General features: G+C 38.7%; 1 protein-coding gene across 2 annotated transcripts in view; it reads left to right on the top strand.

Moving 5' to 3' along the window:
- Ubr5 (ubiquitin protein ligase E3 component n-recognin 5) overlaps positions 1 to 4581 on the top strand; it is a 107385-nt gene extending 102804 nt beyond the window's left edge. For both annotated transcript variants that reach the window (XM_032914587.1, XM_032914586.1), the window contains exons 57-59: positions 416 to 560; positions 1957 to 2042; positions 3948 to 4581. In XM_032914587.1, the coding sequence (XP_032770478.1) occupies positions 416 to 560; positions 1957 to 2042; positions 3948 to 4160 (444 nt within the window). In that variant the 3' untranslated portion in view covers positions 4161 to 4581. The remainder of the gene's footprint in view (positions 1 to 415; positions 561 to 1956; positions 2043 to 3947) is intronic.
- The last annotated feature ends 8038 nt before the right edge of the window (positions 4582 to 12619 follow it).

The raw sequence follows: 12619 nt of genomic DNA, 5'->3' as shown, positions 1-12619 counted from the left end.
ATTTTGGGTTTGAGTCTGGGAGGTTTGTCTTTATTGTTTTCTGGGATGCACTTTCACCAACTGAAGTGATGCTTAACTCATATGCTGTCTGTGTTATTTATAATTATAATTAAATATAATTATATTTAATATGTTATAATTTAAAAAGTAGTTTCCCTTTTCTACTGGGATGTAAGAACACTAAGTAACTTCTGAACTGCAGCCTGTTTGCTGTGCTCAGCTTTTCCGTTGTTCTTTCTTGACTTTGTTAAGAGGAAAGTCACAATAATTCAGCCCTACTCTTTCTCCTCGAATTAGAGAACTAATGTTTTTAGAGAATGCTGCTAAAATTAGATACTGAGTTTTAATAGTATAAACAGACGCCTTGGAAAATAAAGTACTTCTTACAATAAAAGAAATAATTTAAATTCTCTAGGCAATGAGAAAGGGTCTACTAGATGTGCTTCCAAAAAATTCTTTAGAAGACCTAACAGCAGAGGACTTCCGACTTTTGGTGAACGGCTGTGGTGAAGTCAATGTGCAGATGCTCATCAGTTTCACGTCTTTCAATGATGAGTCAGGTAGGAAACTGCACGTCTTTCTGAGAGGTAAAAGCCGAGTCTTCTTCCCAAGCCCTGTAAGCAATCAGGCTTGAGTTTTTATTCTCATTACATTTAAAGGTATGATTAAGTGTTTTGTTAACTTAGAATTAGGCTATTCTTTTGTTCCTTATGGGAGGCCAAAGCAGGAGGATCTGAAGTTCGAGGTCAGCTTTGGATTCATAGTGAGAACCTGTCTAAAAAATCTGTGTGTGTGTGCTCACATCCAAACAAATTTTGAACACAGTAAAATTTTTTCGTGGTGGGAAAATGATGTTTATATGCTAAAGTAATAAAAATAATAAATGTTTCCTGTGCCTCCGATAGTCAAAGAATATGATCACATAATGTTTGGTTTCTAGAGTTGTGACTGGGTCACTTTATTGTAAAGACAAAATTCACATGATTCTAGAAGCAAAAGAAAAAAATGATTATAATCATTTGCAAATAAGCTTTATCTCAGTGTGTGATTTGCCTTGAAGTTGTTTTTATTTTTTAGACATTCAGACAGTGTAGAATTTAAAGCTATAAGAAATTGATTATGAAAACATTATAGCTATACCAAGATTTCTACATACATGAATATGACTTTTCCACTTTTGTGTATTTTGTTTTGTTAAGTGGCCTTCACCAAATTATAGATTTGGGTTTTCTGAAGTAGGGTCTATGGAGGATCCATAGGGTCCTGGAATTCACATACTAGACTGTTCTTGTGCACACAGAGATCCCATCTGCCTCTGCTTCTGAATTATGGGAGGTATGGGATTAAGGATGTGCCGTCCTGACAAGCTCCAAGTACAGAAAGCTTTGCACTGGAAGTTCGTTCTTTTGTATTAACCTTTCGTGTTTGGTAATTCATAGGTTGTTATGTAATGGGCTTTGTGCCACATTTTAATGTCAGTACTTAGAAGAACTTATTTCATTTTAAAACCAAAACTGTAGAAGGGAAAACAAGCAACATATGTAAATGTACCAGATGAGCAGCATCTGCATCATTGGAAATTAGAGATGTAGACTCTTTGGTGTCTTTTTCTTCCACCTTCTAGATTCAGTGAATGAATAAGAATCTGCCTTTTAAAAAGGTCTCATAAACTCAGTAGTTTGAGAAGCACTGGCTTAAAGTCACAGGAGAAGAATCAGGGTTTACAGATGAGATTTACATCAACCTTGATGGTGACAGGTCACTTTTTCTCTCTTACTCATCTCAAGTCAGGATGACCTAATTAATTACAAAGGTTTGTAACTAACAAAAAGCTTTAACTTCCTGTTAGGAATTAGACGTCATAAATTTTAAAGTTTAATTTATCTCTGTTTATGTAAGTTACCAGTATTCAAAAGAAACAACATCTAATACAACACATTGAACTTCTGTTCTCAGGAGAGAATGCTGAGAAGCTCCTGCAGTTCAAACGTTGGTTCTGGTCAATAGTAGAGAGAATGAGCATGACTGAGCGGCAGGACCTGGTAGGTCAGATGCCTCACACAGCTCGTGGGGTGAAAGACACACAAGGGTTTTGCTATGCTTTGTTTTGCTGTTTTAGGGGGTGGGATGGTGGATCTCCCTCTTGGAGGACAGTTTACTGATAAAAGTGCTGTGAAATCTGCCACTCTGGTTGATCATTCACTCCCTCCCTCCCCTCTTTGTTCAGTTTCTCCTTTATGTAGTTTATCTGCGTGTATGTCTGTGCACCATATGCGTGTAGTACCTTCAGAGGCCAGAAGGAGGGTGTCAGATCACCAGGGACTAGAGTTACGGGTAGTTTTGAGTCATTGAGGGTGCAGGGACTCACCCAGATCTTCTGGAAGATATTGCATCCATCCAGTACACGCACCTGCTGACCCACACTCTAGCCCCCCTTCCTTCATTCTGGAAGTTTTTCCCCATTAAGCATTTTCTTACCTGTTAAATGAGTAGATGGGACCAGCTTTGTTCCTAGTTCTTTAACAGTTGTGCTGTGGTACTTTGCAGAGGATTTGTTTCATCTTTTCCCTTTTGTAGCATTCTAAGATGATGTTTCTTGCACAATTTTGTTTTAGAAAATAATCCCAATTAAGTTTCTGAGTCACTCTGGAAAGTTAGATTTATTTCAGTGCTTAGTTGTACAAAGTAAATGCTATAGAGTAAACTCTGTTCTAGAAGATTGGTATGTGAATGTGAGGAAGGATAGATCTTACATAGTTTTATATTCATAAAGTACATATTTCTGCAAAAAGGCATTTCTTTGGTATGTTTAGTAATAGAGTAATAGACACTTACTGGGCATCATTGATTTACACTGTGTGTTGTACAAAGTAAATTTGTGCTAGAAATCCATATGCTGTTATATGAAATTTGATCCATTGTAGCTATTTCCCAATATTCAGTTATTGTTATAAAATTACTATATTAGCATTAATAAAACTGTCATTTTGCTTGTTTGCTATAAAATGACTTCTTAGCTAGGCAGGGAGGGGATGGGGGTGTGGGTGGGTTCTTTTCTTTGGAAATGTGTCGTCTTGTTCCTCTCCCCCACCCTCATCCCCACCCCCACCCCCCAAGAGTTACTCAGAGAACTTATCCCTTAGTAAAGGCCCTTAGTGATTGTTTGACACAATAACTTTATGACTCAGATGAGAAAACTCGGGCCTTAAGACAACAAAAAAACCCATAATATGACACCTTTTCCCTCCTTTAATCCTGAACATTTTTTTGATTTGGAACTTCTTTTTTGGAGCTGGGGACCGAACCCAGGTCCTTGCGCTTGCTAGGCAAGCGCTCTACCGCTGAGCTAAATCCCCAACCCCTGAACATTTTTTTAAAAATGTATTTTATTGAAGTATAATTGATGGTCTTTTAGTACAAGAAAATAATTTTGAAACTAAAGGGATATTTTGTTAATTGTTTTGAGATAATTACATCATTTCTCCATTTTTTCTCTCTAAACCCTCCCTTGTCCTTTTTCAAATTCAGGGTGTCTGTGTCTGTGTCTATCTGTCTGTCTCTCTCTCTCTCTCGTTTTCGTCTTTGTGTGTTCATGTTCCTAAACACATAAGTAAAACTCACTCAGTCTGTATGATGTTATTTGGATGGATGGATGTTTTAAAGGCTGGCCGTTTGGTATTAGGTAATCAGTAGTGTGCTTTCTACTGGCTATTTCTCCTGCTCCCAACATTCCTTAATTGTTGATAGTAATTCTTCTATGGTTGAAGCCTCCTGGGCTTTTTCCCTTCCATATTAACAGGTCTGTTGTTTTCCTTAGCTTGTATGTTAGTGAGGCTTTAATTTTAACTGGGTTTTAAAACATCACAGTGGGATTGTTTGTGTTGCCAGAATTAAAGTTGACTATTAATCTATTAAAGTCAACATTATAATTATCTATTCTTGTTTAGGTTTACTTCTGGACATCAAGCCCATCATTGCCAGCCAGTGAAGAAGGTTTTCAGCCTATGCCCTCAATCACAATAAGACCACCAGATGACCAACATCTTCCTACTGCAAATACTTGTATTTCTCGACTTTATGTCCCACTCTATTCCTCTAAACAGATTCTCAAACAAAAATTACTACTCGCCATTAAGACCAAGAATTTTGGTTTTGTGTAGAGTATAAAAAGTGTGTATTGCTGTGTAATATTACTAGCTAATTTTGTAGATTTTTTTTCCCATTTGTCTATAAAAGTTTATGGAAGTTAATGCTGTCATACCCCCCTGGTGGTACCTTACAGAGATTAAATGCAAACATTCCTTGCTGAGTTTGTAGCTTAAAGGCCTAAGAAGCACTGGCACCTTTTCTCTATGATGGTTTGCTAGTCGCCAACTTCTAGGTCTAACCCCAGCCAAAGATGACAGCAGAACAACATAATTTACACTGTGATTTATCTTTTTTGCTGAGGGGGAAAAAATGTAAAATGTTCTGAAAATTCACTGCTGCCTTTGTGGAAAGTGTTTCAGCAAAGGTTCTTGTATAGAGGGAATAGGGAATTTCAAAATAAAAAATTAAGTATGTTCTGTGTTTTCATTTTAACTTTTTTATGGTGTTCTTTGTGGTTGGCTGCAATTGTGTATCATGTATATGGAACTTCTAGAAAGTTCTTCACATTCAGATTTTAGAGACGAAGTCACTTTTACCTATAGAAAACCCACTTGTGTTGCGGGTTATTTCAGCTTCATTGAGCTTTAGGATACTAGACACCACTGATATTTTACATGTAATGTGTTCCTTTGAGAGAGGCACTTTTCTGTACATATGATGGGCCGATGCACAGTTCCTTATCACATCCCCTTTTTTGTTTTGTATCTGTTGTAGTGCAGGTGGACAGGTCACGCTGCACTTGAGTAACAACCAGACATCTATATGAAGGTGACTCAGCCTGGGCACTTTCTGATAACTGTAAAATGTTTTATAAGATCATGATTACTGAAAATACATTTTGGAAAATTTTAATGTTGGTGAGCAGCTTAACTACTTTTGTATCTAGCCTTTTTTTTAAGTATCTTGTTACATTTTACTTTTTTAAATAAATTACAGAAGAAATGTCAAGTAACATTGAAGAAACAGTTTTTATTTACATAGTTGTACTTTTTTTAAGCTAGGGGCAATGCACTGACATGGTTATAGTCATACTTTTTTTAAGTCATATACATGTGAACTATAAGAAAGTTAAGAAAATCAGTCCACATTTTACAGTTAGCAGAGAATCCTAAGTGGCACCCAGCCAGGCCTTTTCTTTTTACAAGGTGAAGTGAAGTGTGATTATTAATCAGCACAGACGGTTTGACTTTAACTAAGGGACAGGTGTTTTGTTTTGTTTTCAAAAACTGTTGTCTGGAACCAATACCCTTAACGTTTGTGGACTTATCAGGTTTATTTGATGGGATAACAAGGAATAAAAAGTCCCTACTAGGATTTAAACTAGTTACTTAAATATAAAGAGACTAGTGAGAGAAGTTGTTCTGTTGTCTCTCACCTATCTTTTCAGTGCCTGTTTAGGACTTCTGGGCTTTGATAGTTTTCATGTTTATAAAGGGACCATACACTATTACATAACTTCCTTTAAAAGACTGAATCACATGGCATTCTCAGTCCTGTTGACACTAAAGATATAAAATGTATACAGCACCATGCTGTATTAGTTATATGTAAACTTACCAAAGTGACACATTGGTTTATACATCTAAATATTACACTGAATTAAGAGCTAACAAACATCAATGTGGCTAAAAGGAATAAAACAAACATACCCCTTGTGTGCATTTGACAGGCTTGATAACTTATTAAATGAGAACCAGTTAAGTATAATGAGGACACTTAAACCCTAATTAAGTTTATTTTTAATAGCTATTGAAAGAATGAAAATATTTAAAATAATGCAATATTTAAAGTGCAAGATGTCTGAGGTCTTCCATTTTGGTTAAAATGCTTTTAGTAATAAAAACATAGTAAGATTTTTTTTTGTTTTTGTTTTTGATTTTGTGTGTGCATGAGGGTTTTTTTTTGTTGTTGTTGTGTGTGTGTGGTTTTATTTTTTTTTCAGTAAAGCATAAAATGGTTTAAATGTAAAATAAAGTCATATAAAATAAAGTTCTCTTTTGGTCTTGTTAAGTAAAACAGAAGTGGAAACAATTTTGGAAACTGAGAATGACCTTCACTGGAGCTTTGGAAGTCGGGCTACTTCCTGCATCCCCTAAAGTGTGGATGGCAGGAGGCTCTGGAAGGGCTTCCTGCTCAGGCTTGAGAGGATGCTTCAAAAGGAAGCTCTTACTACTTAATACTTGTTCCCAGACAGCATCTCTGCTGTAAGATGGGGTCTCTTTAATTAATGTAACAACTGTAAGACTCAAGCTAAAATTGACCTCTTCCTTGAGGGAATAATTCTCTTGTTTCCATAGTTTATTTATTATTTCCAATCCTGGGCACTGTTTGTCTTCTGGTCACTTCTGACAACACTAAATGGTGGAAGTCAACAGTCTTTATAACAGAGCAGTGTCCAAATAAACTCTAAAACTCAGCCCAAAGAGCATTTCATTTCACTCATGAATATAAATCCACTGCAAACTTTCTTAACCAAGCCTTTCCTACTCGGAATCCATGAAAAAGTGCAACTGTTGATCAGTCCTGGCTCTCACTTGGTCAGGGCTAGATGAATATCCTTTAGTGGACTGCTTGGAGAGTGGTTCTTCCACATGTTTGCATCAACTAAAATGGGTACGAGTACACAGATAAAATACCAGTCAGTTACCATACATTATTTATAACGTGATTTATTTAAAACATGAATACAAAGTCTGTTATGTTACCTGATAATCCAAAAGCATTAGATTTATTGATTATATAGTAACTTTCTCTTCCTTGTTTTTCGTAAGTACTCAGTATGTGCTAAGCACTGTCTCAGTATTTCCTTGCCATCCTTGGGGAACTGAAGGTTATCCACCTGTGAAGTGCTAAACTGACAAGTTCTATCACAAGCACTGTGGAGTTTGCATTCCTAACATTGGACTGCAGTAGTATTTTGTGGAAGACAGGATCATGCAACTCGGTTAGAGACTAATGACATGTGCCAGTAAGGTTCTAGCTGCATTAGATGCAGTCTGGTGCTTTAGACCATCCTGATTCTCTGACTTTGCTATTTTGAAAAAGCAGTGATTCATAAGCTTGCTAAAGATTTAAATTTCATTTTCCCTAGTGGTCTCAAGACCTTTGAACATATGGAGATGCTCTAAAGTCAGTCATGTTATATCTATTTAAATCCAACTGTCTTAAAGCAGGATATAATTTTGTTCTAAGTTCTCTTAAAATTTAAAGGGGCTGCAAACTCAAAAAGATGGCTCAATGGGTAAAGACAATGCCTTGCTTGATGATTTGAATTTCATCTTCAGAACCCACAAGGTAGGAGAGCCAAGTGCAAGTCGTCTTCTGACTTCTACATTTGCACCTTAGCATGTTTGCCCCTATGATGATGATAATGATGATGATGATGATGTTGATGTTGATGATTATGATTGCCCCTATGATGGTGATGGTGATGAAGAGGAGGAGAAGGAGGAGGGGCACATAAAGTGTGCCAAGATTGAATGGTAATGTTTAGGTGGGCTTTATTTAGACTCTTTAAAATTCTTGCGCTCCTAGGTAACCAGCTATTTTTCATTGGTCTCTTGGAATCATAGCCTGCAGAAATGGAAGGCTTATGTCATTATTCACTACCATATTCATTTAGTACATTTTAGAGAATAAACACATTTTTGTCATTTTATTAGAAAAATTCTACCCACAGGAAAGCATAATCTTCAACTACCAAGAAATGGGTAGGGGTGGCGAGTAAATAAAAATGAGGCACAATTGTAGGCACTTAAAGAGTGCCTTCAAGAGCAAGTCCAAGAGTGAAAGCACAGGTGTGGAGTGTGAACACCAGATTCCTGAAGTAGCAAAACTTCGAACCAGGAAGGTGATAAACATTCAGAAATGCAGCACCGGAGCTGGTCTGTGTAGAAATGTTTGGTAACACTAGATTGGTCTAAATTATTTGGACATTGAGTGTCAGAGGCTAACATCTGCTTCAGTATAATTGTTTGGCTAAAACAGTCTGTATACTCTAAGAAGGCAAGAGTGCATGCTTAATTTTAAAAGGTAAATGGTATAGGGGTGGGGAATGTAGAACATGAATACAGGATTTAGCATGTGTGAAACCTTTGAGTACACCCACAGCTGTGTCTTAAAAGGTCTGTAATTTGGATTACATAGATTGTCCACGGGCAATTTTGTGGAGTTGGTTCTCCTTATGTGAGTTCAGGGATCAAACTCAAACCACCATCTTGTTCACCCAACATTTTTAGATTAATGAATTACAATGACCAATGTGGACTATGCCCACTTTGTACTGTGTTTGTCCTGAATGTGCCAGTACCTAAAATGTTTCTGTGGGAAAATGTTCTTCATACTGTTCTTGAAACTTGAAGCAGTCAATCTGTATTACTGGTTGCTGATTCATTTGAGTTAATGAAGTTGAATATGTCACAGCTACAACAGCTAATAAAATAAAATAAAAAGGTTGGGCCACACTTCTAGACTGAGGAATACTCAGCTGGCCAGTTTAGAACCAAGAATCCATTGCCAAAGGCATTGCTGATTCCCTAGCTGCCCATGTTTTTAAACCTGTAGTTTAATATCATTTACTTATTAATGTCACTGATGAACGCATTTTAAAAAGATGTTCCTTTTTTTCTTTAAAAAAACAAAGATATATTCTTATTCTATCCATACAAGTGCATGTGTGTTTATACTGCATGTATGCAGTGCCCATGGAGCACAGAAGAGAGCGTTGAGTCCCTTGGAACTAGTTACAGAAAGTTGTTACCCTCCATGTGGGATCTGGAAATTGAATCTAGAACCTAAAGGTGCTTCTTAACAGCCGAGTCATCCCTCCAACCCTAGGATGATGCTGTTAACAAGTATTAACTTGTTCTTACTTGAATTCCCATTGCCTTCAGTGAAGCTTGCACTATTCTGCACATAACCTATTCTAATTGGCTGTAATCTCTACATTTCCAAATATGCAACCCTCCTCTCCATTGGAGGTCTTTCTGAATAGTAAGTATGGCTTGTGAAATATAACTCCATATATTTCCATGGTTTAAAAGCAAGAGTTTGGTGTTTGCCAGTTTTCTGCAAGGATTTTATTTTAATTGAGAGGAGAGACTCAAGGCTCATTGCTCCCACAAGGCTACTTAGGTAATTGTTTTCACAGGGGACTCCTTCCCCCACATTGAATTTTCCCCTGAATTCCTTTTCTAGGTTAAGAAGTAACTGCAGCTAGCTATCTGAACAGGCAGTAGATCTTTGCATTGTCCTCATTGTGCTGGTTTTGTAGAAATGAGTTGTCCAGATTTGCATCTGTCTAGATTTCAAAAGGAAAGCCTAGGAATCTAGGTAAGGAACCAAGTCATGTGTATTTGTGTGCTCTTTTAGACCGGGTGCCACTTCTGTGAAACAGTAAATACATTTTTCTATTCGCAGTGATTTCGGAAGAGTCTAATAAAGAAGTCAAGACTTAAGAGTGATCATTTAAGAGGCTTGCACCATTTAGTTAAGGAATGAAGTATTGTGAGTTTGTCAGTGAGATTGACTGGATTAGTAGGCAGCCAACCTTTATAACACATAACACAGCACTGGAAACAACAATACAGCACTGGAAATGCTCGTTGAAGATAAAATTGATGTGTTCCTAAGCAGATAGGAAGTATTTAGTAAAACACACTGCTATTACCTGAGGAAACAAGATTTTCCCTTGAATGGTTTCCTCCTCTTTGTCCCTTTTCTGTTCCATCCCTTCTCTTCTCTTCTCTTCTCTTCTCTTCTCTTCTCTTCTCTTCTCTTCTCTTCTCCCCCCTCCCCTCCTCCTCCTCTTCCTCCTCCTCCTCCTCTTCCTCCTCCTCCTCTTCTTCTTTCTTCTTTTTCTTCTTCTTTCTTCTTCTTCCTTCTTCCTTCTTCTTTCTTCTTCTTTTCTTCTTCTTCTTCTTCCCCCCCCTCTCTCTCCCCTCTCCCTCCCTCCTCCCTCCCTCCCTCCCTCCCTCCCCTCCCCTCCCTAACATTGTGCTTGTCTGGTACTTGTGTTTTCTGATATTAAAATTGAGTTTTCTTCCCTTGGAACATATTTTCTTTCTCACTGATTGCTCTTATAGCAAAGATCACCCGTTTACTACATGGATGTCTGCTGCCATTCCCCAGAAAGTCACATTGCACCTTCGTAGTTCTATGGGCTGAAGTATCAAGATCAAATTAGAAGGGAAGCCATTATACTAGGAAAACAAACTATTAGTGCAACTGGCAAAAGGAGTGATTTCTGCCTTGTCTATTTCTGAAATCAAAATGGCATTTGTCTCTGACCGCTGCTTATAGCTTTGTCTTTAGTTGATTTTGTACTTCAGTATCTCAAGAGCTGAGAATTGATGGAAAATAGAAAGTTGATTTGTCTTGGTCTCTTGGGCTACTATAACATCAGCACCAAGGACAGAGATCCCTACTGCTCCACATACAAACCTTCCCTTTGGGGTGATTAACTGCTTTTGCAGAAGATACAAGTTCAGTTTCCAAGTACCCTGTACCTCCAGCTCCAAAACATCCAATACCGTTTTCTGAACCTCACAGGTACCTACACACCCTCCCCTCCTCACAGAGACATAGCACTTTAAAAATACTTTAAAAATATTTAAAAAATGGTCTTCTTTATTGTAGGCCCAAAGATGTTCTTGCAGGTTCTAGAGGGGAAGTGCTGCCCAGTGTCCATACTCAGCTGAGTGTAGGGTTAGGGGATACTGTCTGTCCTGTGAAAAGACCATGTGGGACTCTGCAAGCTGGAGACTTCAATTGAACAGTGAAAGTTGTAAGAAGTCAAAACAAATGGAGCATCAGGAAAGCACTGAAGGAATGGTTCTCCATGTCTGCTCTGAGAAGGGAGGATCATTGGCGATGCCTCATATCCCTTACTTGAAGCAGATTGTGGAATTCTGTGCCATGCTAAGCATTCATTTTCTTCCAACATAACAGATCTCAGGGAGTATTATGCAGGCTGCTTTATCTGCATCTGAATGCTCTCTCTTCTATGTCTTCCTACAGAATTACTCTTCAAATGCTTTGAGACATTGTTTGATGACTTTAAAATCTTTTGTGAGAATGACTTTCCTCCAAATGTAATATATAAAAAGTTTTCACTCAGCATTTGATCATACTGCTCTAAGAAAGAAAAGGCTAACTCTCCACTTCAGGATAGGCTTTAGAGCTCAAAGCAAAATTTCTATCCTACTTTATATTTCAGAGGCTAACCACAAAGCAGATGGCGGACGTTAGAGCAAGGCTCTCTGTAGAACCTACTGAAAATCTTACTTCTTTTTCACATTTTTGGTTTTGGTTTGTTTTTGAGATTATCCAAGCTGACCTTGGTTTCACGATCCTCCTGTCCCTGCCCCAAACCCCTGTCCCTATCCAAAATGCTGGGATCAGAGGTGTTTACTACCTTTCACCTTATTTTTATTTAATTTGTTTATCTTACTTCCGTTTGTAGGTAGGGGTAGTGCTAGGGATTGAACCCATGCTCCATCATCAAGCTACAGTCCATCCTGTTTATTATATTTGGATATTTTTTCTGTTTATATCCTGAAAAGCATTTCAACCAAGATTAACCGCCACCATCTTTGTTCACTGTCTTTGGGCCTTACAATACAGAAGTGTCGTCTCTCTTTACCACTTTAACCTTTGCCTTGAAAAGACACATAGCAAGGATATTGGAGTCTACTGTATTTTGGCTGCTTAACCTTGGTTATCTATCTTCAGGTTCAGTTTTTTAATCTGGAACATGAAGAAATTTGCAGTACCGACTACAGGAAGATGTCTCAAAGATTAATTTGTCTAAAAGGCTTAGCAGTATAGAACCCAGGCTGTGAAAGTTCAATTAAATATTACTCAGTTGCTTAAATAGTTTCACAAAGATTTCCCTCCATTTATGCACACACTTTCCCCCTCCAGTTTCTCCTTTTGGTCGCTGAAATATCAGAGTTTCTTTCTCCTTGGAGTTTTTAACAGTGTCGCCCTCCCACCCGGCTCTCCACATCCTATCCAGTGGGCAGCTCTACAGCCACTCTGACAGTCTGAGTGAACCTACCGTGTCACTGGGACACCACGAGGGCTAGGGAATGTACCGGCATGCCTGGCTCAAGTAAGGCAGACTGCAAGTTCCAAGCTCCAGAATGACAGATGACAGGCAGGGCGAGGGCGTGGAAGTTGGGGGAGCAAGAGTGGGCAGGGTCACCGAAGAACAGGCTTGAAGTGCTCTGGTACTGAGGACTGGACTTGGGCTGTTGTCTCCAGAGTGAGGCCCTGCTCAGGCAAGAGAAGCTGGCCAGCTGAGGAAGCAGATCTCTAAGGCGAGGGGCCGGGTGGTGCCGGCTGAGGTAGGCGGATCTCTGAGGCGCCCGGTAGGGCCGGCTGGGGTAGGCGGATCTCTGGGGCGCGGGGCGGAGCCGGCTGGGGTAGGCGGATCTCTGGGGCGCGGGGCGGAGCCCGCAGGAAAGGC

Source organism: Rattus rattus, chromosome 1, assembly GCF_011064425.1.
Source record: "Rattus rattus isolate New Zealand chromosome 1, Rrattus_CSIRO_v1, whole genome shotgun sequence".
NCBI classification, from domain to species: domain Eukaryota; kingdom Metazoa; phylum Chordata; class Mammalia; order Rodentia; family Muridae; genus Rattus; species Rattus rattus.
The sequence above is the reverse complement of the archived record's forward strand: the minus strand, read 5'-3'. Positions and strand labels throughout refer to the sequence as shown.